The 26,590-nt window shown below is 41.4% G+C and overlaps 1 protein-coding gene across 1 annotated transcript in view; it reads left to right on the top strand.

The window, feature by feature from the left end:
• Nucleotides 1–2,497: 2,497 nt before the first annotated feature.
• LOC122935272 (receptor-type tyrosine-protein phosphatase beta-like) overlaps nt 2,498–26,590 on the top strand; it is a 103,785-nt gene continuing 79,692 nt past the window's right edge. The window contains exons 1-2 of the mRNA XM_044291031.1: nt 2,498–2,561; nt 3,092–3,334. Of these exons, the coding sequence (XP_044146966.1) occupies nt 2,498–2,561; nt 3,092–3,334 (307 nt within the window). The remainder of the gene's footprint in view (nt 2,562–3,091; nt 3,335–26,590) is intronic.

Raw genomic sequence — 26,590 nt, 5'->3', positions numbered from 1 at the left:
TCTCAGAATGGCTTGGATAAGTAAAAGAGTTTTAAAGTTATCACCACATAAAGTGACAGATTTGCAAAAAATGCCCTGGTCCTTAAGGTGAAAAATAGCAGGGTCCTGAAGGGGTTAAAAAACCACTACATCTATATGCAGCACAAACAGAAACACGCATATTAGGGAGCATGCTGAGTGGTTAAGTGCAGAAACTTTTCTGAAATACAGGCTAAATTAGATTTAAAGACACTGGGGTGTCCCCAAGCAGTTTTGCTCCTAAAATTCACAATTTCAATTTTTATCATTTTATTAGTATTTTGTAAATCCACCTTTATCTTTTAACACTGCCTGAATCCTTCTGGACATGCTCTTGATCAGATTCTAGTATGTCTCGAATGAAATCTTTCCCCAGGTCTCTTCTACATGCTACCAAAGTTGGTGCATACTGGTCAACTCACTTGGTTTTGAATATAGCTTTTTCTTCAACTCTTCCCCCACTAGTATTCAATTGGGTTGAAGTCTGGGGACTGTGGGGACCAATCCAGCACCTCTAATTCATTATCATTGAACTATTTCTTCACCAATCTTGATATATGCTTCCGTTTGTTGTCCTGCTGGAACATTATGTCGTCCTTTTCATACCCATAGTACTCGAGTGTACGAAGTAGCTCATCTTGTAGGATACTCACATATAGCTCAGCATTGAGACCAACATCGATCCTGGTCAAGTATCCAACGCCCGTAAAACAACCCAATATTATCAGGCTTCCTCCACTGAACTTGAGAGTTTCTTCAATTTCTCGATCTGTTAGCCCCCTTTTCCCTTGTTTCTTCCAAACTCATTTGCACTCATTAGAGCTAAGTCTAATGACTTTTGGCCCATCACTCCAAATCACCTGTTTCCAATCCCTTCTACTGTCCCCTGTTAGTACGTTTTTGCAAACTCGAGCCGATGCTTCTTATGACGATATTGAAGTTAAGGCTTCAACTTTTTTCCAAACTTGCATAACGCGCATCACACAGTGCTTGCATGGACATCTGTAATCTCACTATTACGAAACATATGAGCCACCTCCACTGCCATGTTTGTCACACCAGAACTAATAGGCCTTGTGATGAGCCGACTTGTTGACGCCGATATTTTGCCTGGACGTCCGCCTCTTGGCCTCTGGAATGGATGGAAGGACTTCCTTTTGTATTCTTCCACCTGTCGTGGCACTTATATGATGCAGTTTGGCAATTCTCTTGGCCAAGATACCCTTATCGATGAGCTGGCTGATGCTGTTTCTCTTTTCTTGGAAAAACTTCTTCATTGCTGCTCCTGGATTCGAGCTAGTGACCTTTTGCTTGGGAATCAACCTAATAGCAGACTGAGCTATTAGGGAATGTGAGTACAGGTTGTAATTTGTAGTCTACAAGAAGAAAAAGATTGTTCCACCACTGGACCAAACAGTAACAATGCAGTTACATGACAAAAATCTGCATAACTAATCATATGCTTAATAGCTGCACATTTAATACCAGTCGAATTTATGTATGAGATAGCCAAGATGATTGTCTAAAAAATGATGGAGCCTGAAAGTCAAAATTTGAAAATTACCCTTTTGCTCGTCAGTGTGAATATATAAATGGAAAAATTATGTTTTATTGAATCTTTTCCCACAAAACTATCATTCTGCTCATCTCCTCCTGCTTTATAACATGCTGCTGATTAATTCACATTTTCCTAGTGATAGGTTTCCTTTAATTTGTATAAAGTTTGCACGGTAAATGCTTGTATAGTACTGTATACACAGGAGCCCAGACAATGTACAAAGTTGGGTTATCACCCCCTTCAATAATGAATAATCTGATCAACAAAGGATCAACTAAATATAGGATAAACACCTAAAAAGGCATTATGCCCCCTGCTTTTTATCCAGGATTTAATTAGGATTGCAAACTGACAATAAAGTTATGGACAATCTGCAAAAAAACATCCTGGCAGAAAAAAACCTTGTCCACGATTTTTGGGCATGCTTAGCGCATAGAATGTCCTCACCTTTTTACACCACCAGACTGGACCCATTGTACGTTTTATTGCAGGTTCCTAAGTTTATATTGCCCATGCTGCTGTTGGGGGCTTTGGGTAATAATAAGTCAGTACAGGGACAGTCAGGAAAGCATGACAATGTAATCAATGTGGTGATTGAGTTTGTGTGCCTGAGGAATGGGTCTGAATTAAAGGGGCAAACCAGAAATTTTAAAAAATACTTACCTGATAAATGCCAGAGCTCCAGCACCAATGTTCCCATTGTTTACCATACAGCCTTTGCATTCATGGTAGCAGCAATGATGACAGTAAGTACAACATGGTGAACTAAATATTGGCACTGGAGCAGCAGGGGATGGACGATCCCTTTCATTTTTGAGTCTTTGTAATTTGCAAAATAAATTTGTCTAAAGAAAATGAAGTGAATTGTGAAAAGTTATTATTTCTGTCTCTTTCTTTTCACAGAGCAAAGTTCCATGAGGAATGTCATATGACATCAATCGATCTTCAAATCTTCTTTCTCTGTCTGTTGCAACCAATAAAGCTAGTAACCCCAAAATCGGAGATTGTGTATTATTTGCTCTTAGAACGTTGCTATCCTTTGCTCTTTACTTTTAGGTATAGTTTGTTCCCCTTTATATCCTATCAGCATGGATTCAGCTATGTGAGTATACCATCAAGCATTTGCTTGTATTTTGTTGGCATTGCAAATACTTTCTACAGAAAATGGGTCATTTATAAAAACACCAGCCAAAAGAAATATGTATCAGTGATTATTATGGTCAAAGACCATTAGCACAATTAAGCTTACTGTTATTGATTGTTGACATGTGTACAATATATCGCATCATGAACCTGTTTTATATAACCTCTTTGCTTTTTTCCTAAATCATTTTTGACAGAACTTCCTGTTTGTCACGTGGCCACTTGAAGTCTCAAGTATCTGATGATAAATATTTTATTCATAGAGAACTTATTCTCTACTTTACCCAATGCAGGACTGTGCCTAGTAAGGTGCTAACATCTTCAATGGTAATTGTTAAGATTTTACTCATTCGTTTTGTGACTTTATTTCAGACCCCAGTGTTATCCAGAATCTTCAGGTCATTGAGGTGCTGACTTCAAGTGCAACTGTACAATGGAGGCAGCCGACAGGTGGTCCTGCAAGTTATAGTGTAACTGTGAGTGGAAGCCCGTCATCTGTGTACAGTCTGAGTTCATCTACAACATCTCTTACTTTGTCCAATTTGGTACCTGGAAACTTCTACATTGTTATGGTGACTGCAAATTATGTTCCTGTCACCATATACTTCTACACAGGTAGAGTATTTGCTACTGCATGGCTTATTTAACTGCTTCCTTACCAAAGTGTTTATCCCCCTTCCTTACTAGGCCAATTTTTTAGCTTTAGCAATGGGCCTATTTAACTGGAAATAACTAATTAATTTCTGAGCGAACCTATATGTATTTGATATTATTTTTTATAGGACACCGAAGACCTTTCTTTTGGGCCATTATGACAGATATAAAAAAAAAATATTAAAATGAAATTATTGCATTGTACTCATTTTGAGCTAAAAATCATTTTTAAATAGGTCTTTATTACAAATATAGAACCCTTTTTTCTGTACAGGGCTGAGATACTGTTATGCTGTAATAGAGGAATCTTAATTTTCTCCCTGCTCCGTCAGAGAGCTAGCCGACCGGTTCCTTATCTCTGCTCTGAGACCTTATAAACACTCAAAGCTCAATCCTTTTCTTACTGATAAAAATGTGGCTTAAATAAATGTTTATGACCTCTGATAAAATTGGAGATAATGGTTATTAGATGACCAACCGACACAAAGCGAAAGTAAAAAGTATGATTCACACAGCTAGACAAACAGTTAACCCTTTGTGACAGAATGGCTCAATATTTTTAATAAAGACCAATTGCAAAATCATTTTTAGCCCAAAATGAGTAAAATGCTATCATTGTTTTTGCCTCTGATTGCGTTAATAGCCTTTAAGGAAAAACTGTGAAAATTATGAAAAAATTGATCTTTCCTTTCTTAACAATTTTTACCTTTTATTTGTATAAAATTTGTATGTTTGTACCATGAAAATGGACACTATTTATGTAATTTATCTACTGGCTGGGTCTACCCAAGACTTTAAAGGACTAGAATGCATTTTGCATTTTGGCTCCCTATTTTTCTATTGCTGATTTTATGCCTGTACAGATGTTGTACAGATCTAAAACATTTGAAGCCCCCTTTTTATGTTGTCCCCCTAAAGTATTCATCTTGGGTAAATTTGGACATTTTATGTCATAAAGGAAAAAAATATGCATGTGTTTGTATATTTTATGCAGTAAAAAAAACTCCACTATACTAAACATAGCTAAAATGAATACCTACATTTACATTTTTTTTAAGAAAGCAAGAAGAAAAAAATGTGTGTACGTTTGTATATTTTACACACACAAAGTCCACTATAATATTGCTAAAACTAATAATTATATTTTTATAAATTGTTTATGAACATGAAAGGGTGGAAATATGTATGTACTAATCCCCTAGGGGAAAGCGGGGTAAGACATTTATTAGGTAATAATATAAAATGATGAAGCTCTAGCAAGGGTAAACCCTCAAGGACAAACAAACAAAAGACAGCCCGGGTGGGCCTGGACAAACAGACCTTGAAAGGTAACAGTAACAAATGGGCATGTAAAAGGAACATTCTCACCCATCAGATACAATAGAAGTGGGAAGTAGAATCACTTTCAATGAAGTGGGCTTCCATGCGGTAAACTGTAATACCATTCAGAAATGATGCCAATGTATTGAACTCGGCGTAGATGAGAGTAGGGAGCAGAAAGTCCCTAAATCACCCTAGAAGGTGGCGGGGGCTAAAACACCCTACCTATCTATACGAGGTACTTGCCCCGCAAGGGGCGTCCCTGTCCGGATACCTTTCCCTAATCCCAGGCAGTATCCCTAGTACACCCTACTGGAGGTATACTCCCAACGTGTCATGTTTCATTCAGCATGAACTCATCAGGGGAGATGTACATAAATAGTGGCAAGCAAAAGAAAAAACTTGCATTAGAAAAGGGGGTAAAAATAAGCAAAATTTGGCAGTGGTTGGAGCTTATATATGAAAAACGATAGAGAAACTCCCAGAAGGGGGGGCCAGGTCAGTGGGACCAAGGTCACCCAGAAAAAACACAAATAGCCTATGCACAGGCGCTCCAGTGGGTGAAGCCTGCTTGAGTCCAGGTGCGACCCAGGATATATAATATCCAACTAAAATAAGCTAAATTTGGCAGTGGTTGGAGCTTATATATGAAAAACGATAGAGAAACTCCCAGAAGGGGGGGCCAGGTCAGTGGGACCAAGGTCACCCAGAAAAAACGCAAATAGCCTATGCACAGGCGCTCCAGTGGGTGAAGCCTGCTTGAGTCCAGGTGCGACCCAGGATATATAATATCCAACTAAACGGCTGTCAGCACCTGGACTCAAGCAGGCTTCACCCACTGGATGGCAAACAAGGAGGCAATGGATGGCACAATGGGGGAACTGGATGGCACAAGGGGGCACTGGATGGCACAAGGGGGCATTGGGTGGCACAATGGGGACACTGGATGGCACTGGATGGCAAACAAGGGGGCATTGGATAACAAACAAGGGGGCACTGGATGGCACAATGGGGTAACTGGATGGCATAAGGTGGCACTGTATGGCAAACAAGGAGGCTCTGCATGGCATAGTGGGGGTACAGGATAGTACTAGGGGGCACTGGATAGTACTAGAGGGCACTGGGTGGCACAAAGGGGCACTGGATGACACTGTTATGGGGCACTGTGGATGTCACTGTTATGGGGGCACTGTGGATGTCACTGTTATGGGGGGCACTGTAGATGTCACTGTTATGGGGGCACTGTGGATGTCACTGTTATGGGGTCACTGTGGATGTCAATGTTATGGACGCACTGTGTATGTCACTGTAATGGACGCACTGTGGATGTCACTGGTATGGATGCACTGTGGATGTCACTGGTATGGACGCACTGTGGATGTCACTGTTATGGGGGCACTGTGGATGTCACTGTTATGGGGCACTGTGGATTGTCATTGTTATGGGTGCTGAGTATGAGTGATAGGGCTCGTGCACAGAACCATATCTGTTTTGCGGTCTGCAAATCACGGATCCACAAAATAAGGATACTGTCCGTGTGTGATTCACATTTTTTTGCAGTCCCATTGAGTTCTATGGGTTTTAGATCTGCATTATGAGGACCACAATAGGACATGCTCTATCTTTCGCAGAACTGACACACGGATGTGGAAAGCACAGGGACGTCATCAGTGTGTTTCCTATATCCGTATGTCAGTTTCAGTAAAGACAGAACATGTCCTATTCTGGTCTTTAAACCTCAAATCCATAGAACTCAATGGGACTGCAAAAAATGCAGATCGCAAAATGGATAAACAGCTCAGCAGGCAGGATCATACAAGATATGCTTAGATACACCACTCAGCAGGCTGTGTCATACAAAATGGGATTAGATACACAGCTCAGCAGGCAGTATCATACAAAATGGGATTAGATACACATTTTAGCACGCTGTGTCATAGAAGATGGGATTAGAAACACACTTCAGCAGGCAGTATCGCACACAACAGCATGTGTATCAGGCACACATACAGGATAGGATTAGATACAGATGTGATTGGATGCGCTTGTTGATTCCAGCTGTTTATCACACTCTGGAGTTAGTGCGGGAAAAGCCTGTGGACTGTCGTGCTGTATTAGATACACCACTCAGCATGCTGTATCACACAGGATAGGATTAGATACACATGAGGGCAGAGCCTGTGGACAGTCAGTGATGGATTATCACACAGGATAGGATTAGATACAGATGTGATTGGATACGCTTGCTGATTCCATCTGTTTATCACACTCTGGAGATGGTGACGGAAGAGCCTGTGGACTGTCAGTGATGGGATTTACACAGCTTAGCAGGCTGTATCACACAGGACAGGATTAGATACACATGAGGGCAGAGCCTGCGGACAGTCAGTAATGGGATTTAGACACTGAGTGAAAAGTATATTCATGTATGGGTGTAGAAAGATGGACACAGGACAGGAGTTGTGGAGGGTGTGGCTGCTGCAGACAGAGCAGAGTAGGGGGGCGTGGCCAGCCTGTGACTCATCACTGTGCAGTGCAGCCAGGCTTGTGTATCAATAAAGTTATGTATTCACCAAAACAAGAAGGGGAGAAAGTAAACAGATCTGCCAGGATAATGTGATGTATCCTATAGGGCGGAAGGAAAGCTCAGACATGAAAAACAGGTATTGGGGCATATGTATGCATGGTGAGGGGTGTTAGGAGCACATACAAAAAAAAATTATTTTGGGACCAGACAACTGCTTTAAGGGTTTACTGTCACACTGTATAAAGTCATGCAGCTGTAAGCAAGTGGGTAACATAGTATCTATATTTTTTTGTTATAAATGGCATGCACACAGTAATGCACACACATGCTTGGTAGTCATGATGAGTACCACCAAATGGTGGCAAGCAAAGTGTGGTGGTTAAAACAAGTTCAGTTCAAGGCTATTTTCACACTTGCGTTCGGAGCAGATCCGTCTGGTGTCTGCACAGACGGATCCGCTCCTATAATGCAGACAATGGGATCCGTTCAGAACGGATCCGTCTGCATTATATTTTAGAAAAAATTCTAAGTGTGAAAGTTACTCAGACGGATCCGTCCAGATTTTACATTGAAAGTCAATGGGGGATGGATCAGTTTGAAATTGAGCCATATTGTGTCAACTTCAAACGGATCCGTCCCCATTGACTTACATTGTAAGTCTGAACGGATCCGTTTGGCTCCGCACGGCCAGGCGGACACCCGAACGCTGCAAGCGGTGCCAGACTGATGCATTCTGAGCAGATCCGCATCCACTCAGAATGCATTGGGGCCGTACGGATGCGTTCGGGGCCGCTTGTGAGAGCCTTCAAACGGAACTCACAAGCGGAACCCCGAACGCTAGTGTGAAAGTAGCCTCAGAGACCTCACGCAAAAACAGTAAAAGTTCTTTGAGGCGACCTCCCAAAATTGCTCTGAAAAGTGGTGTTGTGAGTGGGAAGGTCTTCCCAAAGAAGATGGCCAGTATGTATAGTATAAAGTGTGGTGGATAATCTGTCACAGGAAATCAGGTCTGGATAAGATGGTGATCTTCTCAAAGAAGTCATTTTGGGAGAGTTTTCATTGTATTGTGAGACACAAAGCCTTCACGTGTTTCCAGCTACACGTCCCTCATATAGTGCCATCCATTACTAGGGCAAGATGAGTCCATCAGGTGGCCCGGAAACAGCAGAACAGCCTGGTGCTCTGCACTTTCAGTGGCTCCCATTGCAGTCTATGGTAGCTAAGGAATCTGTGCTGTTTCCCTACTTGAGAACAGCATAGCTTGCTATGCTACCCTGCTTCCGTAGATCCTATGCACTGCTATGAAAACTACTGAAGCAGCAGAGAACAGGTCCACTCTGATGTTTCCCAGCCACCTGACAGTCAGGGCTTAGTCTCATCTGGCCTTAGTAATAGCAAGATGAGACAACCCCTTTAAGCTCCCATTTAGTGCTAGCCACAAAGACCCCATATAGTTTAAAGCAGAGCTCCCATACAGAGACAGCTGTATTCCCTAGGACCCCCATTCCTTATAACAGTAACCACCCAGCCCTTTTATTTAATTTTATTTATTTAAATACCACTTACATATTCTACAGCACTGTACAGAGATTGTTCTCACATGTAAAAAAGTATTAGCGTACTTTCACACTAGCGTTTTTTTTTCCCCCTGTATTGAGTTCCGTCACAGGAGTTCACTACCGGAAAAAACTGATCAGTTTTTTTCTAATGCATTCTGAATGGAGAGCATTCCGTTTAAGGCTACTTTCACACTAGCGTTCGGGCGGATCCGTTCTGAACGGATCCGCTCATAATAATGCAGACGGAGGCTCCGTTCAGAACGGATCCGTCTGCATTATTTTTAGCATATAACAGCTAAGTGTGAAAATAGCCTCGTACGGATCCGTCCAGACTTTCAATGTAAAGTCAATGGGGGACGGATCCGCTTGAAGATTGAGCCACATTGTGGCATCTTCAAACGGATCCGTCCCCATTGACTTACATTGTAAGTCTGGACGGATCCGCACGGATCCGCACGCCTCCGCACGGCCAGGCGGACACCCGAACGCTGCAAGCAGCGTTCAGCTGTCCGCCTGTCCGTGCGGAGGCGAGCGGAGCGGAGGCTGAACGCCGCCAGACTGATGCAGTCTGAGCGGATCCGCTCCATTCAGACTGCATCAGGGCTGGACGGCTGCGTTCGGGTCCGCTCGTGAGCTCCTTCAAACGGAGCTCACGAGCGGACCAGCGAACGCTAGTGTGAAAGGAGCCTAAGATGCATCAGGATGCATCAGTTCAGTCCCTTTTAAGTTTTTTGGACAGAGAAAATATTGCAGCATACTGCAGTTTTATCTCCAGCCAAAAATACTTAACACTTGCCGGAATGCAGATCCGGCATTATTTTACATTGAAGTGTATTAGTGCCAGATCCGGCATTAAGTGTTCCAGCAAAACTGATCCGGATTTTCGGTCTGCACATGCGCAGACCTTTAAAAATGCAAAAAATTTATACCGGATCCATTTTTCCGGATTACACCGGGAGACTGATCCAGTATTTAAATGCATTTGTCAGACGGATCCGCCTGACAAATGCAATCAGTTTTCTTCCGAATTGCCGGATCCGGCAGGCAGTTCCGGCGATAGAACTGCCTGCCAGAATCCTCTGCCGAATCCTCTGCCGCAAGTGTGAAAGTACCCTTATATATAAATATACTATATATTAAATATTTAAATATACTATATATAATCCATCTTCTTACTGGAAATGATTTGAAGGTTCGGCACAATAAATTTGATTTAACAGTGAGTGTATATAAAAAAAATATATTGTATATTCTAGAAAATTGATGTTACATTTATTATCATTATATTGGAAGGATATGGAGGCCTAATATGGAACAAGAAAGATTTTACAGAGAAAAAACAATAATTACAGTTACTTAACCCCTTCGCAACCGCTGCCGTATATGTACAGCGGAAGTTGCGTCTTGAAACATGGCGCCCGCTCGCAATCGCAGCTGGTACCATAGCCACTGTGTTTTTGCTGTTTCAATCAGCAGATACCCGTGCAGATGTATTCGATCAGCCATAACCCCTCAGATACAGTGTTCAAATGTGAACACGGTATCTGAATGGTCCGGAAGCGGGAGCCGCACACTTCCTCTCCTATAACTGTGCTTCCCAGCTGAGATCGGGGAACCTGTTACGCAATCCTAATAGGCCCAAGTCTCAAGCAGGCTTCGGTAGCTATTAGTAAAATATAGCAATACAGGCCACCAGGTGGCAGCACTTTATTGTTATATTGAAAATGTATTGTTCAATGACAGCTATACAGCCATTAGTTTTGAGTGAATCGAAGTTCATGAAGTAGACTTTGATCCAAATTTCTGGAAAAATTTATTCACCACGAAGCTGAATTCTCTCATGCTTCGGGGTAACAAATCAATTTTCCCTAAAATGGCGGTAAAAAAAGTGAATACTCACCTCATCAATTTGTGCACAAAGAGTCTGCCGTGGCCATCTTGATTTGAGATCCCACACAAAATCTTGTGCTCGGTAAAGTATGGTGTACGACATCACCATGCTGGCCAGCGTACCGACATCATCACGCACCGCGCAAGAATTTTCGCTGGATTTTCGCAAGATGGCCGCGGTGGACTCTTTGTGATCAAGTGGAAAAGGTGAGTATTTTTATTTTTTAAACAGATTAACCCCTGACAACCCTCAATGGTCATATCAAAGTTTTTAAAACTATGAAAAAAAAATTAAAATATAAAAGTTCTAATCACCCCCCTTTCTCCAAGATCAAAATTAAAATGCTTAACCAATAAAAAGATACACATCATGGGTATCACTATGTGCAAGAATGTCCGTACTATTAAAATATAACAATATTAATCCCATACAGCTAATTGTGTAATGGAGAAAAAAAATAAAAACGGCCAATTTGTCATTTTTTGTCACTTCACCTCCCCAACAAAATATGTATAAAAAGAGATCAAAAAGTCTCACACACTTCAAAATAAAGTCTTCCATGACATCCAGGTTACATCTCTGGGTTCCCCCATATGATCAAAACAAGTTTTTTTTTTATCCCTGAAAACTATTTACCACCTCTGCCCCATGCCGGGTTATCCAATAATCTGTAGACCTTCTCCCTCATACAATATAAGAAACCAGAAGCTTGGGCAAATTAGTTTGCTCTTATTAGCCTATTGTTCACCCCTATTTTAAGGGAATGTGTCATCAGTAAATGACCTATTGTTTATATCATATTTCTATTTTAAACATATTTTTAAAAATTTTTTGGTTATATGTTTAATTTTTCATGTCAATATCTATATTGAAAAAACTAACTAACAAACATAAAATCCTGCAGATTTTGCACTGGCCACTAAGCGTAATAGGTGTCAGTTCTTGGTCTGTACAGATTTAGGCTAGTTTCACACTAGCGTTCGGCTGTCCGCTCGTGAGCTCCGTTTGAAGGGGCTCACGAGCGGACCCGAACGCTTCCGTCCAGCACTAATGCATTCTGAGTGGACGCGGATCCGCTCAGACTGCATCAGTCTGGCGGCGTTCAGCCTCCGCTCCGCTCAGCCGGTGGACACCTGAACGCTGCTTGCAGCGTTCGGGTGTCCGCCTGGCCGTGCGGAGGCGTGCGGATCCGTCCAGACTTACACTGTAAGTCAATGGGGACGGATCCGTTTGAAGATGCCACAATATGGCTCAATCTTCAAACGGATCCGTCCCCCATTGACTTTTAATGTAAAAGTCTGGACGGATCCGCTCAGGCTAATTTCACACTAGCTTTTTTTTTGCCAATATAATGCAGACGGATCCGTTCTGAACGGAGCCACCGTCTGCATTAATATGATCGGATCCGTTCTGAACGGATCCGATCGAACGCTAGTGTGAAAGTAGCCTTACACATATCCTATATCATCACACCTATATACACAGATAACACAGGATCCACTATTCACAATAGATGATTGTCAAAGCTTATCTATTCTTCCCTTGTACAATGACCTCTGCACAGGGCACACAGCTTGCCTAGAAAACTCTCATAGAAGTCAATGAGGTCACCTCCTGACTATTGTGTCTGTGGTCCATGTGGCTGCTGTAAAGCATTTTTCTTAATGCGTTCTAAATTTTGTTAAGAACAGCTCAGGCAAGATTGCCACCCCATTAGCATGTTCAGGAAATAGAATCTGCAATCAGAAAATAAAAACAGATTGGGAAAAAAAAGCATATGTGTCGCTATCTGGTTTTAACTGGCAGAAAAACATTTTGTGTCACATTTTCTTTAATATCTGTACAGAATACTCAAAGACAAAGGAGAATAAAAAAAGAAAGCCTAAATGTACAACCGTAAGTTAGGGCAAGGGATGAGTAACCATATAAACCTATAGTGTTGTTAAACAAACAACAAAAGAATGCCCCAAATATTCCAAAAATATATTTTATTTCATTGTAATAAACATGTAATGATTTATAAAATATTCGAGATAGCAAAAAAGTATGAAGAATCAGCAGGAAACCGGATGCCGCAATCCACTGGCCAGTGTCGCTGCCACCCACTAGAAGATGGAAAACATGTCAAGTATGCCAGTGATATATATCAGGGTGATTCACAGCATAGTAGCCCAGATAGTGTTACTATTCTGAAATGTAATACCGTATTTTTCGCCCTATAAGACGCACCGGCCCATAAGACGCACCTAGGTTTTTGGGGAGGAAAATAAGAAAAAAATGTTTTTTAACCAAAAGGTGTGCTGTGTGTTTGGTGGGTTTGGAACGAATGGTGGTCTCTGGATGGCACTATTACTGGGGATCTGTGGATGACTGACACTTATGTGGGGGATCTGTGGATGACTGACACTGTTATGTGGGGGATCTGCGGATGACGGACACTGTTATGGGGGAATCTGTGGATGACTGACACTGTTATGTGGGGGATCTGTGGATGACGGCCACTGTTATGGGGGATCTGTGGATGACGGACACTGTTATGGGGGATCTGTGGATGACGGACACTGTTATGGGGGGATCTGTGGATGACGGACACTGTTATGGGGGATCTGTGGATGACTGACACTGTTATGGGGGGATCTGTGGATGACAGACACTGTTATGGGTGGCATCTGTGGATGACGGACACTGTTATGGGGGGATCTGTGGATGACGGACACTGTTATGGGGGGATCTGTGGATGACGGACACTGTTATGGGTGGCATCTGTGGATGACGGACACTGTTATGGGGGGATCTGTGGATGACGGACACTGTTATGGGTGGGATCTGTGGATGATTGACACTGTTATGTGGGGGATCTGTGGATGACGGACACTGTTATGGGGGATCTGTGGATGACGGACACTGTTATGGGGGATCTGTGGATGACGGACACTGTTATGGGGGGATCTGTGGATGACGGACACTGTTATGGGGGGCATCTGTGGATGACTGACACTGTTATGGGGGGATCTGTGGATGACGGACACTGTTATGGGGGGCATCTGTGGCTTGCACTATTACAGGGGGATCTGTGGATGGCATTGTTACAGGGGGGGGGGAATCTGTGGATGGCACTGTTATGGGCTGGGGGGGATCTGTGGGTGGCACTGTTATATATGTGCCATCCACAGACCCCCCCCAGCCCATAACAGTGCCATCCACAGACCCCCCCCAGCCCATAACTGTGCCATCCACAGACCCCTCCCAGCCCATAACTGTGCCATCCACAGATCGCCCCCGCCGCCAGTATACTAAAATAAGATGTTATATTCAATTTATACTTATTAAACATGCCCCCTCAGTCCTATTTCTACCTTACATCCGAATCACTGCTGTAGAATGCAGGCAGGCAGGACGGGCGGCCGGCGCGTCTCTTACTGACGTCACTTGGCCTGAATTCTACTGCCGCGATTAGGATGTAAGTTAGTAATAGGACTAAGGGGGCAAGTTTAATAACTATTATTTGAAAATGACATCTTATATTAGTATACTGGAGCGGCGGGGCGGTGCTATACTACACTGACTGCACCGCCCCGCCGCTATTGCCAGCCCCCAGACCCTCCCCCCAGTCCCTCCCTGAGTCCCCGCTCACTGATACATCGCTGCCAGCGATGTAAAACTGCACGCATTCACCCCATAAGACGCAGGGGCATTTCTCCCCCATTTTGGGGGAAGAAAAAGTGCGTTTTATGGGGCGAAAAATACGGTACATATGGTCTTCACCCTGGTACATAACCACTAGATAAAGATCAATTCAACTCAAAGTGTAGTTAAAGAAAAATAATAAAACAACCGCTAGAGTCTAGCAATAGAGGGAAAGATAAAACCCTCACACAAATGAAAAAAACACACAGAACCTCGTAATAAAGGATGTAGAGGGGCTCATGGTATGTTTCAGCTTTCTATCTGAAGTCCACAGATGAGTAAGGAGAATGTTAGATCTACGAATAAGCAAAAAGATTATAATATAAAAGGAAATATATCATGCAAATCGATAGGAGTGATTTATGTATTAGAATGTTCTTGTAAACTCCAATATGTAGGAAGAACGCTGAGAAAGTTAAAAACTAGAATAGCTGAGCATGTAAGGAACATAAGGAAAGGATTAGAAACGCATAGTGTATCCGCTCATTTTAAAAAACATCATGGAAAAAATCGAAGCGGTATGAGGTTTTATGGAGTCGAATATGTCCCAAAAAACCCTGTGAAGCAAATAAATAAAAAAGAGGCACAATGTATATATGAAATGGGTACCCTGCAGCCGTCCGGTATGAATATAGAATGGGACATCAAATCAGTTAGTATTTATTAATTAATTTTTAGATACCCGAATTAAGGATGTGGAATAAGAGAGAAGGAATAGACACTAGGATTCACACAATATTCACTTACCACTTGTCTCCCCGATCTTAAAAGCATAGACAAAGCAGCCAGTCAGTTCTCCGTCCCCCCTATATGGTTGTGTAGAAGGAGTTAGAATATGGGCAGCGTTTTTGAGGATTACGGTAGACTAGTAGCTTAGAAGGTGTGCCGTAATATTGCTTTCGCTCTCCATAAATATCGGAGATAGAAGAGGATTTTTGGTATATACAAAATAGATTGGGACCTTGATTTATGTAAATTTTATTCTATTGATAGTAGGTACTAAACAAATGTGGGCTTATTCTTTTTTAGTCATTTTTAGTGATGAAATATATTTTTGTGTACGGACAATTTTATAAATGCAATGGAGAGATTATTTATTATATTATATTTTCTATATGACTTGAACACATTGAGTTATTTATAAGATTTTATATGTTGGACTATGTGACCTTTGACCAAGGGAAGTAGTAAATGGACTCACATCATGTGATTAAGCACACAGGTATAAAATTGCCTCGGGTCGGGCATTTTATCTGTATCTGATATGCTGTATACAAACCCGCGTTTGTGAGTACAATAAAAGTGTTTTTTTCCAATACACTTGAGGTATTGCACAATATGTTTTATTTTTATATAAGGGTGCCTTGGTGACTGGAGACTACCGGTTGGAATCTGTGATGAGGTTGCTGAGAATACACCAAATTTGGATGCTTTATTTCCATGTTCACGTGTCTACGGTGTGGTGAATAGCGCGGACCTGAACGTTATCTATTTTTCATTGGAACTTGGAGGGAATAGGACCTACTCCTTAATTCAGGACTGCAGCTAGGAAAAAAAAACGTGATTACACACATCAATTTTATATTGGTTTTTGAGTGAATGGCGGGATGGGAGCCATAGGCAGTGATACCAATACCCATGTATGAACATATCACTAGAGCTTTGTTGGGCAGAGACGGAACATGGAGCACACCTCTAGGCATGGAAATTGCGAAGAGTCGGTAAATGTCTAATAAGGACGTGGTTTGGGCGAGAATAAAATGGCAGGGCATTTCCCCCTTGCAGACCAAAGTTAGTGCCACTGGCAAAACCAGAAAAGTTTTAGGTGGGCACCAGGATATGGTGCTAGATGCCTGAGCTAGTGCTGGAAGTGAACAGTGATATAATTGTCCTACTGGGGGTGCAGTGGGATAGTAAAGGCAAACTATAGGCAAAGTATTCAACTGTGTGCCTATACAGAGGGATAAGCTGCAGTCCTTTACAAGATATATACCAGAAGTACTCATGTTATATAAGGTTCCCTACACACATGAATTTGGTTCTGGCATTTTTTGGCCCCTTAAAAAATGCATGGGTGTTTTTTTTTTGGTACCTGAGATTTTGGTGTGTTTTTTATGGTGATTTTTAGTGGCATTCACCTCATCATGGCTCCCATGTGATGGGAAGTGAGTGCTTTACGATTTTATTACACTTCCTAAATTGGGATTTATGAACACCTGGGCATCAATATGAGATCACATCAATTTATATGTCACTATATTCACATTTACGATTCTATTTACTCTCTATTGAATACGTTGGAGTGTGATGAATCATGAGAATATTATTTTAGGCAGCATGGTATGAATTTGCACTGTATAATCAATATATATATTGTGGGGAAGAATCGCTCTGGTAGGCAGGTTAGCGGATGCAGTATAGAGGCAACCACAAATTCTTCAACTTAAACAGTTTAGTGTTTATTCACACAGAAGGCAAAACAAAATGACAGTTTGCAGTCTTGGTGTTCGTTCACACCATGGAAAGTCCACAGAACAAAGCATTCACCTTGTGAGCAGTTTTTCATCAGCGGTCCCCAGCAGACTTTAGGGGCCTGTTTTCCAGCATGCGGCTCTCAGCCCTTTAGCACGGCACACAGCTTCACTGTGAGTTGGAGGATAATCCACACTACCTGACAGTGCTGACTGCTTTTATAAGCCTCCTAAGACCCGGCCTGGAACAGGGGGAGTAGCCACCCACCCAGCACTTTGGTTACTCCCAGTAAGAGCCGTCCCGGATCAGCTTTACAGCCATTCTAACCAGCTGAAGTGTCAGACTGCAATAATGACATTTCGGGAAAAAAAGTCTCTTACCTCGGTGACACATACCGCCCATCAATGACGACCCCTTGTTCCTTCTTACAATATATATATATATATATATATACACTAGCTGAAGGACCCAACTTCGCACGGGTATATTTAATCTATTTAATTTAATATTTGTGTGTGTCGTTGAAAGATATTGACAGTATCCACTATAAAAATGACATCTACAGTATCCAGCCCCCTTAACAGTGACCTCTACAGCCTCCCATCCCTTAACACTGCCCCCCCCCCCTACAGTGCCGCATCTTCTTAAAATGGGACCTCCACAGCAGCCCACCCCCTTAACTTTGACCTTCACAGCAGCCTGCCCCTTTAACAGTGAGTTATACAGCACCCCACCCCCCTAACTGTGACCTTCACCATTCCCGCCCCCTTAACAAAGACCTCCACAGCGACTGTCCCTTTAACAGTGACTGCCACAGTGGCCCACTACCTTAACAGTGACCTCACAGTACCCCACTGCCTCTTTAATAGTGACCTCCACAGTCCCCTCCTCCCTTAACAGTGACCTCCATAGTGCCTGCCCCTTTAACATTGACCTCTACGGTGGCCTGCCCTCATAACAGTTACATCCACAGCACCCTCCCCTTTAAAGGAGATCTGTCACCAGGATAATCGCTATTGAAGTGAAGCCATAGCCTAATAGCACTTAGTACCTTATTTCTAGATGTGCCTTTGTTCCAGCAATAGATGTTTTCTATCTTCTGAAAATCCAGTTTATTTGGTATGCAAATGAGCCAGTAAGTTCCTCAGGGGGGCATCACTCTTGCAGGAAGGAGCCCAGGCACACCCTCATGCTGGGAGCAGGGAAAAGGGGGGTAGAGTTATGGCTTGAATGTGATGTAGGAGGGGTGGGTGGACACATTGTGGCAGGAGGCATACCTGGGCTCCTTCCTGCAAGAATGACACCCCTCTGGGCACCTTACTGGCTCATTTGCCTACCAAATAAACTTGATTTTCAGAGGACAAAAGACATCTATTGCTGGAACAAAGGCACATCTGGAAATAAGGTACTAAGTGCTTTTAGGCCATGGCTTTACTTCAATAGCGATTATCCTGGTGCCAGATTTCCTTTTAAAGCTGACCTACAGCAGTGAAGAAAAATTGCTGGGTTGTTATGGAAACCTGCTGTAAAACTCTGTGTATGTGGAGACTAAGGGACTGCTATGCTTCTGTTGGTTGATAAGGGTCATGTGACCAGGCTTCTATTGGTTAATGCCTTTTTTGGGAATTTCCCAAAAACTGTACGTCCTAGAGAGCTGAGACCCGATCTAAAACCTTTCCTGACACCTGATGTACCTGTGTGCCAAATTTTGTGATTAGGAATGCGACTGTGGGGATTCCTTTAGAGGACATACACACACACATACATACACTCCGCTTTATATATTAGATATATATACTGTACATATACACATACATACAGTATTGCATCTATATACATATTTTATCCCTATTTTTAATATATTTATACATACGTGTATGCTATATAAATGAAGTTCATATGACAGCTGCATTCACTTTGTTGCATACCTGCACATCTTCTACTAGTAGCGGCAGTGCAGGGTAATTACCGTAATTACCTGTGCACCGCTGTTACACACTGTATATACACACATTTACATATATATTTACACACTGTATAGACCTACACACTGCATATACTGTGGGGTTTTGCTCTGATAGACAGGATTAGCGGACGTAGTATAGAGGCAACAACAAGTTCTTGGGATCAAACAGTTCAGTGTTTTATTCACACTTTATGCAAGTGACAAAACAAGCAGTCATATTCAAACAAAAAGTCACCTTGCGGTGTTGTTGTTAATTCACACCATGCGGCAATTCAGCCTCAAAGAGTCCTTGCTGATAGCAGCACCAAACTGTTTTCACGCCAAACAGGTAGCAAGCCTTCATCCAGACACAAGGCTCCCAGATGCCAACACAGAGACCCTGCTTCTGAGCCCAGCTGCCTATTTAAGGATAGCCAGGTGCAGACAAAACCCAGACCGGCACTTAAAATCCTGTCCGGTATTTGACCTCACCTGGCTGTAAATCAGCCCAGCAGCACATGCTGGGAGGAAAATATCTGCCTTGCCAGACAAAACCTCTTACTGTGTCACAATACACACATTTACACATGCCCTTTCTGCAGGGAGATGAGGTCTATGGAGATATAGACAGGCCCTGACAGCCTAAGTGTCTGCAGCCTCCCTTATGGGCAGGGAAAATATATGTCTGTCATGGCCCAATGGGTCAATTTTCTTCATGGCAAGGCTGCACCCCAGCAACAAGGCCAGTTCCTTTTGACTCCACATTTGTGTCGGCCTGGCTCCCACACCAGGCACTAATCAGCCTTATCCAAGGACATAATCCCATCCTCAACAGCGGCAGGGCACAGCATCACTCCCACTCCTCCTCCCTCCTACAATATTTGTTAAGTCAAGTGTTGCTATGCGGTGTTAGATCTGATATGCTTGGAAAACAGTAGCCCCACAGCTGATCTCTTGCTAAACTGCAACAAGCAGTGAACATCCTGTTGGCAAGAGACTCTCATCGCATTTCAGCCATTCTTATGTGGCAAGAAACGCACTCCTGGACTTGCAGGTCAGGCAGCGGTAGCTCATCCGAGAAGCCTGTCGCATGCTTAAACCATTCAAAGAGGTCCCAAAATTTGTTTATAGGAACAAATGCTTCATTAATGTTCTCATTCCCCCGACATTTGTCTTATGACAGATGTTTAAACTCATGTACCAGGGGATGACGGCAGAAGAATAGCTAACACATCTTTCTCAAGGACCGACACATAGAAAGCCCTATAAGCAGCTGCCACTGGAGGAGGAGGTGGAGGAGCAGGAGGATGATGATACTGGCCACAACACTCAGTCATCTCATTGGGTTGTTGGAGCCAGAATTCATGGTGCACTGTCCAGAATAGCGAGCTGTATACTTGCTTTCTTACATACTGACAGGTGTATCATTCATATGAAGCAGTCTGATCATTACTGGATAGCCATGCTTTCAGACCCTTGCTATCAAAGCAAAATGGGGAAATATTTTCCTTCTGCCGAAAGATTGGCCAAATTACTTTATTACCGGGAAACACTAAGTACACTGCGTTCTGTAAAGGCTACGGTCCACCCCAGCCCTACTACTACCTATGTCCAAGTGAATAATAGAATAAGAAGATTTGACAATACCAGTGGTGAGTGCTGCCTGCTTTCTTTCTTATCTACAACTAAGTACACTGCTTGCCACAACTTTCAGCGAGCAGACCTCTGCCACCAGTGTGTCTAAAAGGGAGGCCCCTCTACAAACACAGCAGAGTTGCCCATCACCCGCCATCTCAGCTGCCACAAGCAGAAAAACCCACAATAGTCACTTCAGTCTCCTCAACATGATGGAACAGTTTTTTAACATGCCACACCAGGCTGATGCAAATCAGCAAATGGAGGCATATCACCTTAAAGCCCAGGTACAGTTCTTCATGACATACACAATAAGTTTTAATACACGCTCAATGGACAGTAGTACATAAAGATGGTAGCGTGTCTCTCCTCCTCACTGCTTATCTTCCTTGTTCTTGTCTCTTTTGCACGCCAGTAATGTACTCCTATCTCTGAACCCACTGGTGAAAAGAGTTCTTCCTTGTTAGACCTTTAAAGATAACATAGACATAGAGCAGACCTGCAAGTAGATGAAAACACAACACTTTTATTCTACTTACAAGATCGTGCACATAGTACCACATGTAGTATAAAATCCTGCCCGACCCGGGTTTCGCTCCGCTTCATCGGGGACATTTCCTGTCTTCACTAAGTTGGGCGGTACTTATTTCTGAATTAAAATACATCACTACATCTTCTATATTTGCATAAAAATCTCAGTATAGTTAATCAAATTACTACTATCAATATTGTTATACATCAAATCATCCATGTTAGCGGTATTTGTTTCTAAAAAAATTATAGTATAGTATTAATTTCAAATACATCACAGCCGCCTTCTATATTTGCACAAAACACTCAGTGTGATTGATAAAATCATTACCATCAGCATTGTTATACATCAAGTCATCCATCCAACATTTTGCTTCTTTCTCTCCAGTTTAGAAAAAGTTTCCATTTGTTTCTCTAATAAGGTCTTGTGTGCTCTATATTATCAACCTCTGTACTGCCGACTGCATCGGAGCTCCCGCGGTAAGGTATATTGCAGACGCTCATACTAAGCTGTTACGAAACTACACTCTCTCTAATGGCTATTGCTCATAACGGCCCTATTGTATGTACCCTAGAAGTATATCTTTATTCTAATTTTTCTCTTGCGTGTTTGTATCTTCAGTACCTCTACGGAACCGGAGCATATTTCCTTATTTCCCTATACCTAGATGACTCTTTTACTACAGTCCGTTGCCGGGGCACCTTTCTTTATAGTTCTATATTAGTTATGGATTTTTCTGCTCCCTGTCTGTAACTCAAATGTCTCTCTAGTATTTTACAACCCTGGATCTAAAGTCTACACGGGACCACCCAATGTGAAAAATTGTAAAACAGTTTTTCATTGCATACCTACAGATTTAATATCACACTCAATGTTTAGCCCTCTTGGCTGAAGGGATTCCATATTGTAGATCCATTCAGCTTCCCTTTTGTTGATATATTTCACAGGGTCTCCCCCTCTCCATTTATTGCGTACAAGTTCCACTGCCACAAAGCTCAAACCTGTAGCGTTTTTGTTTATGGATTTTTTTTTTTATGTGCAGATACGCTATGTGTGTCTAATCCCTTTTTAATATTTCTAATATGTTCATTGATTCTAACTTTTAATTTTCTCAGGGTTATTCCCACATATTGCTGTTTGCAGGGACACTCTAGTACATAAATTACGCCTACACTTTCACACGATATATCCCCCTTTATTTTAAATTCTCTTTCTTTTGTCCTTGAGATAATGCTCTCTTTCTTGCTGATAGTCAGATCACTTTTGGGTTGGTTCCTGCAACCCATGCAGAAACAGCACCATGTGAACTTCCCGCGGAGGGCAATTGGTCCTTTTTCTGCAGGCAACTATGTATCATTTTGTCCCTAATGGCGGGCCCAATACTGGGTAATTCTTCAAAGTTCCCCAGTTTTCATTTATTATTTTCTTAATTTGCGGATAATTTGTCGAGTACTTCGTGGAGAAAGCATACTTGAACCTATCCATATTATTTTTTGTCTTCTCCACAGTGGTTTCTAAATTCTCCTTCTTTACCTCTTTTCTGTTTTTGGTTAATATATCTTCTCTATACCCTTTCTCTTTGAACCATTGTTGTACCTGTTGACTTTGTTCCTCATAATCATTTATTCTGGTGCAATTTCTTTTTATACTTTGGAACTGCCCTTTTGGAATGTTGCTTATCCAAGGCTTATAGTGATATTTTTTCATATCTATATAGCCCTTTCAATCTGTGGGTTTGAAAAAGGTTTTTTGTATAGAGCTGGCCCTCATCTATCAGAATCTCTTCTATCAGAAGTCCAAAAAATTCACTGAGTTTTGATTAATATTCTCTGTGAATTTTAAATTCCAGTCATTATTATTAATGTATTAAAATAAATATCATAATGCTTCCTCCTTACTCTTCCAAATAAACAGACAATCATCTCTATATATATATATCTTCTCCACATAATGAGACTGTTATATTCATTTTCTTTGTTCAAAAGTGAATCAATATATATGCTTTCCCAGTAGGCCATACAAGTTGGCGAAACTCTGGGTATAGTATTTCTCATCATACCAAAAATAATTTTTGTTCTAAACAGAAATCTATGCATTCTATAATGTATTCTTCCTGACTCTATTTAAGCGTTTCATCGCTATCTAGAAAAAATTGTATAGCCCTCAGGCCTACTTCCTTTGGGATGATAGTGTAAAGTGATGTTACATCTACCGTAACCAGAACATGTCTAACGTGAAGACTCTAGACTTTTCCAATATCTCTAGGACTTGACCTGTATCGCTCAGGAACTACAGGGTTGTTTTGATGTATTTTTGTAAGAAAACGTCCACATACTCCAAAACCCGGTTGGTGATGGAATCAATTCTAGATATTATAGTTCTGCCCGGGGAATTCAAGGGGTTTTTATGTACCTTCGGCAAAAAGTATATAACTGGTATATTTGTATGTGTTTTGTTTAAATAATCATATTCTTTTTTTATTAATTATTTTCTCTCTAAGACCTTTCTCCAGCAGGACTGTTAGTTCTCTTTTATAAGATAATGTAATAAGTAGAAAGGATTGCGGCACTCACCACTGTCATGCGAAAAACTTCAATGCTTTATTCATTTCTATAACATCAAGGTTGGCAGGCTGGGGAGCGGATATGCCCTTCACTGCTGGTCAGCGGTGATGGCTGTTTCGAGCTGTAATTTGTGCTTCCTCAGACCATTATCTTCACAAAGAGTCTGCTTGAGCTCTGTGCTGAGCACCACATGATCCTGCCAGCAGCTGTTGAGCCGTGGTTGCATCGTTCCTATTGGGGTGTTTTTGGGCGTATTGCAGCAGTGCCGCCGATTTTTTCTTCTGTCCTTGTGTGCATTTTAGTTCTCTTTTATAGTTTACAATGGGGTTACTCTTTAATTGCTTGTATGTGGACTCATCTTTCAATATTTTCAACATCTCTTCTTCATAATGCTTCTGGTCATAAACCACTATGCCCCCCTTCCCCTTCATATCAGCCGGCTTTTTTACAATCGCTTCGTTCTCTTCTAGTTTTTTTAAGGCTTCTCTCTCTTTTCTGGCTAGGTTTAAATTCTTTCTTTTTATATCAATATCTTATAGTCCTTTCAGAACTCCCCTTTGGAATGCAATCATTCTCTATGTTTTTTGGGTAAAACGTAGATTTGTTTCTCAAGTCAGTATGCATATGTATATCTGGTTCTTTTCTTTGGTTTAAGGCATTACTGGTATTCGTGACTATATATTTTTGAATATTATGTTTTCTTACATAGCTGTGAACGTCCAAATATGTCTCAAATGTGTTGCCTGAGTATATGGGAGCAAATGTAAGCCCCTTGTTAAGGACCTTCTCTTCAGTTTTAGTTAATTGATACAAACTTAAAGATGTAGATACCTGATCCACTTTCCTCCCTTTCTTGGCTATTGGGCTGCAATAGTTTTTTCCCTCCTCTTTTTCTTCTGGATATTTTTCTTTTCTTTGGGGTATTTTTTATTGTTTGCATTCCCTGTATGTTCTTTTCTGGAATCCGTTTCATAATCTGATGTGGAAAATTTTCATCCCCTATTTGACTAGGTCTCACCCACCTCTACGTACTCTGAAGGTTGGACCCTGTGATTTGGCCTAATATGTTCCTGATTAGTATGCATATTTTGATGTTCACACACTTCCCTGAGGTTTAAAGGGATGATGGTGTCCACTGGTTCTATAGTTAGAAAACCTCCTGTTTGTCCCCAAGTCTCCTCTGTTGTGGGTATTCAAAGTCATGGTTTGGCCTGTGGTACCCACATCTATATCCATATCTGCATCTATTATATTCATGGTAACCATACTGTTGTTTCCTAAATCCCTGATTTTGCGGTCTTCTTATTCTTCCCTTGATTTAGTTTGCTGAGCATAGTTTCCGTCTGCAAACCTATATTGTTTTTCTTACAATATTCCCGTTCTCCCCTGTAAGGGCAATGTATCTGAGATATCTTCCTTATTCTCCACCCTCTCCTCCCAACTGTTTCCACTCCCTATTATTCTTATAATCCTCCATTACTTTTAGATATTTTTTATGTTTTTTCTTTTTAACTTCTTGTTCATTACTCTTTTTGTTATTTTTGAGACAATTCTTTATACTCTTCCATTTCTCTATAGGGTATAAGTCTCTCCTTAATCTCATCTATATCTTTACATAAGCTCATTAATTTTTTTCTTCCTTTTATTAATAATGAATCTGATTGCATTTAGACCACATTCATTCATAAATTTATCCTATTCATTGAGCTCTTCAGCATTGTTATTGTTAAATGGGAGTTGCCACCTTAATCCCTCTTGGATTTTTTCCTCAACCAGATATTTCTCTAATGTGATTACATCCCAGATGAATCTAATTTCACAAGGTTTTTCATTCACCTTAAAAACATCTTCTATATTTAATTGCATATTTTTTTAAAACTCAAAAATATCCATATTGTGCATCCCAGGGATATCAAGACCCAAACACAGACTTAGATTACAAATATGTTATATCTCTGGGGCAATGTTATTGTAGAGCAGGATCTATTTAGGAGGAGGGTCAAAATCTCCTTTTGTTAAATGATATACACAATACGTTTTGATTTGCGCTCAAGGAACAGTAGTACATTGAGGTGGTAGCATGTCTCTCTTCCTCACTGCTTGTCTTCCTTGTTCTTGTCTCTTTCTCACGCCAGTAACGTACTCCTATCTCTCAACCCAAGGGTGAAAAGGGTTCTGCCTTGTTAGACCTTTGAAGATAACATAGACATAGCGCAGACCTGCCAGTAGATGAAAAACACTTTTATTCTACTTACAAGATTGTGCACATAGTATCACATGTAGTATAAAATCCTTACCAATAAGGGTTTTGCTCCCCTTCATCAGGGGCATCTCTCCTGTCTTTACTAAGTTGGACGGTATTTATTTCTGAATTAAAATACGTCACTACCGTCTTCTACATTTGCATAAAAATCTCAGTATACTTAATCAAATTGCTACTAAGAAAAAAAATTATAAAAAATAATATGGTTATTTAAGCAACACACATCCCAATATTCCAATTATATACTTTTTGCCGAAGGTACAGCTGCAAGAAAAAGTATGTGAATCACTTGGAATGATATGGATTTCTGCACAAATTGGTCATAAAATGTGATTTGATCTTCATCTAAGTCACAACAATAGACAATCACAGTCTGCTTAAACTAATAACACACAAAGAATTAAATGTTACCATATTTTTATTGAACACACCATGTAAACATTCACAGTGCAGGTGGAAAAAGTATGTGAACCCCTAGACTAGTGACATCTCCAAGAGCTAATTGGAGTGAGGTGTCAGCCAACTGGAGTCCAAACAATGAGATTAGATTGGTGGTGTTGGTTACAGCTGCCCTACCCTATAAAAAACACACACCAGTTCTGGGTTTGCTTTTCACAGAAGACCTACGATTAAGAATTGTTGACTTGCATAAAGCTGGAAAGGGTTATAAAAGTATCTCCAAAAGCCTTGCTGTTCATCAGTCCTTGGTAAGACAAATTGTCTATAAATGGAGAAAGTTCAGCACTGCTACTACTCTCCCTAGAAGTGGCCGTTCTGTAAAGATGACTGCAAGAGCACAGCGCAGACTGCTCAATGAAGTGA

The sequence above is a fragment of the Bufo gargarizans genome, chromosome 4 (genome assembly GCF_014858855.1).
Source record: "Bufo gargarizans isolate SCDJY-AF-19 chromosome 4, ASM1485885v1, whole genome shotgun sequence".
NCBI lineage: Eukaryota > Metazoa > Chordata > Amphibia > Anura > Bufonidae > Bufo > Bufo gargarizans.
The sequence above is the reverse complement of the archived record's forward strand: the minus strand, read 5'-3'. Positions and strand labels throughout refer to the sequence as shown.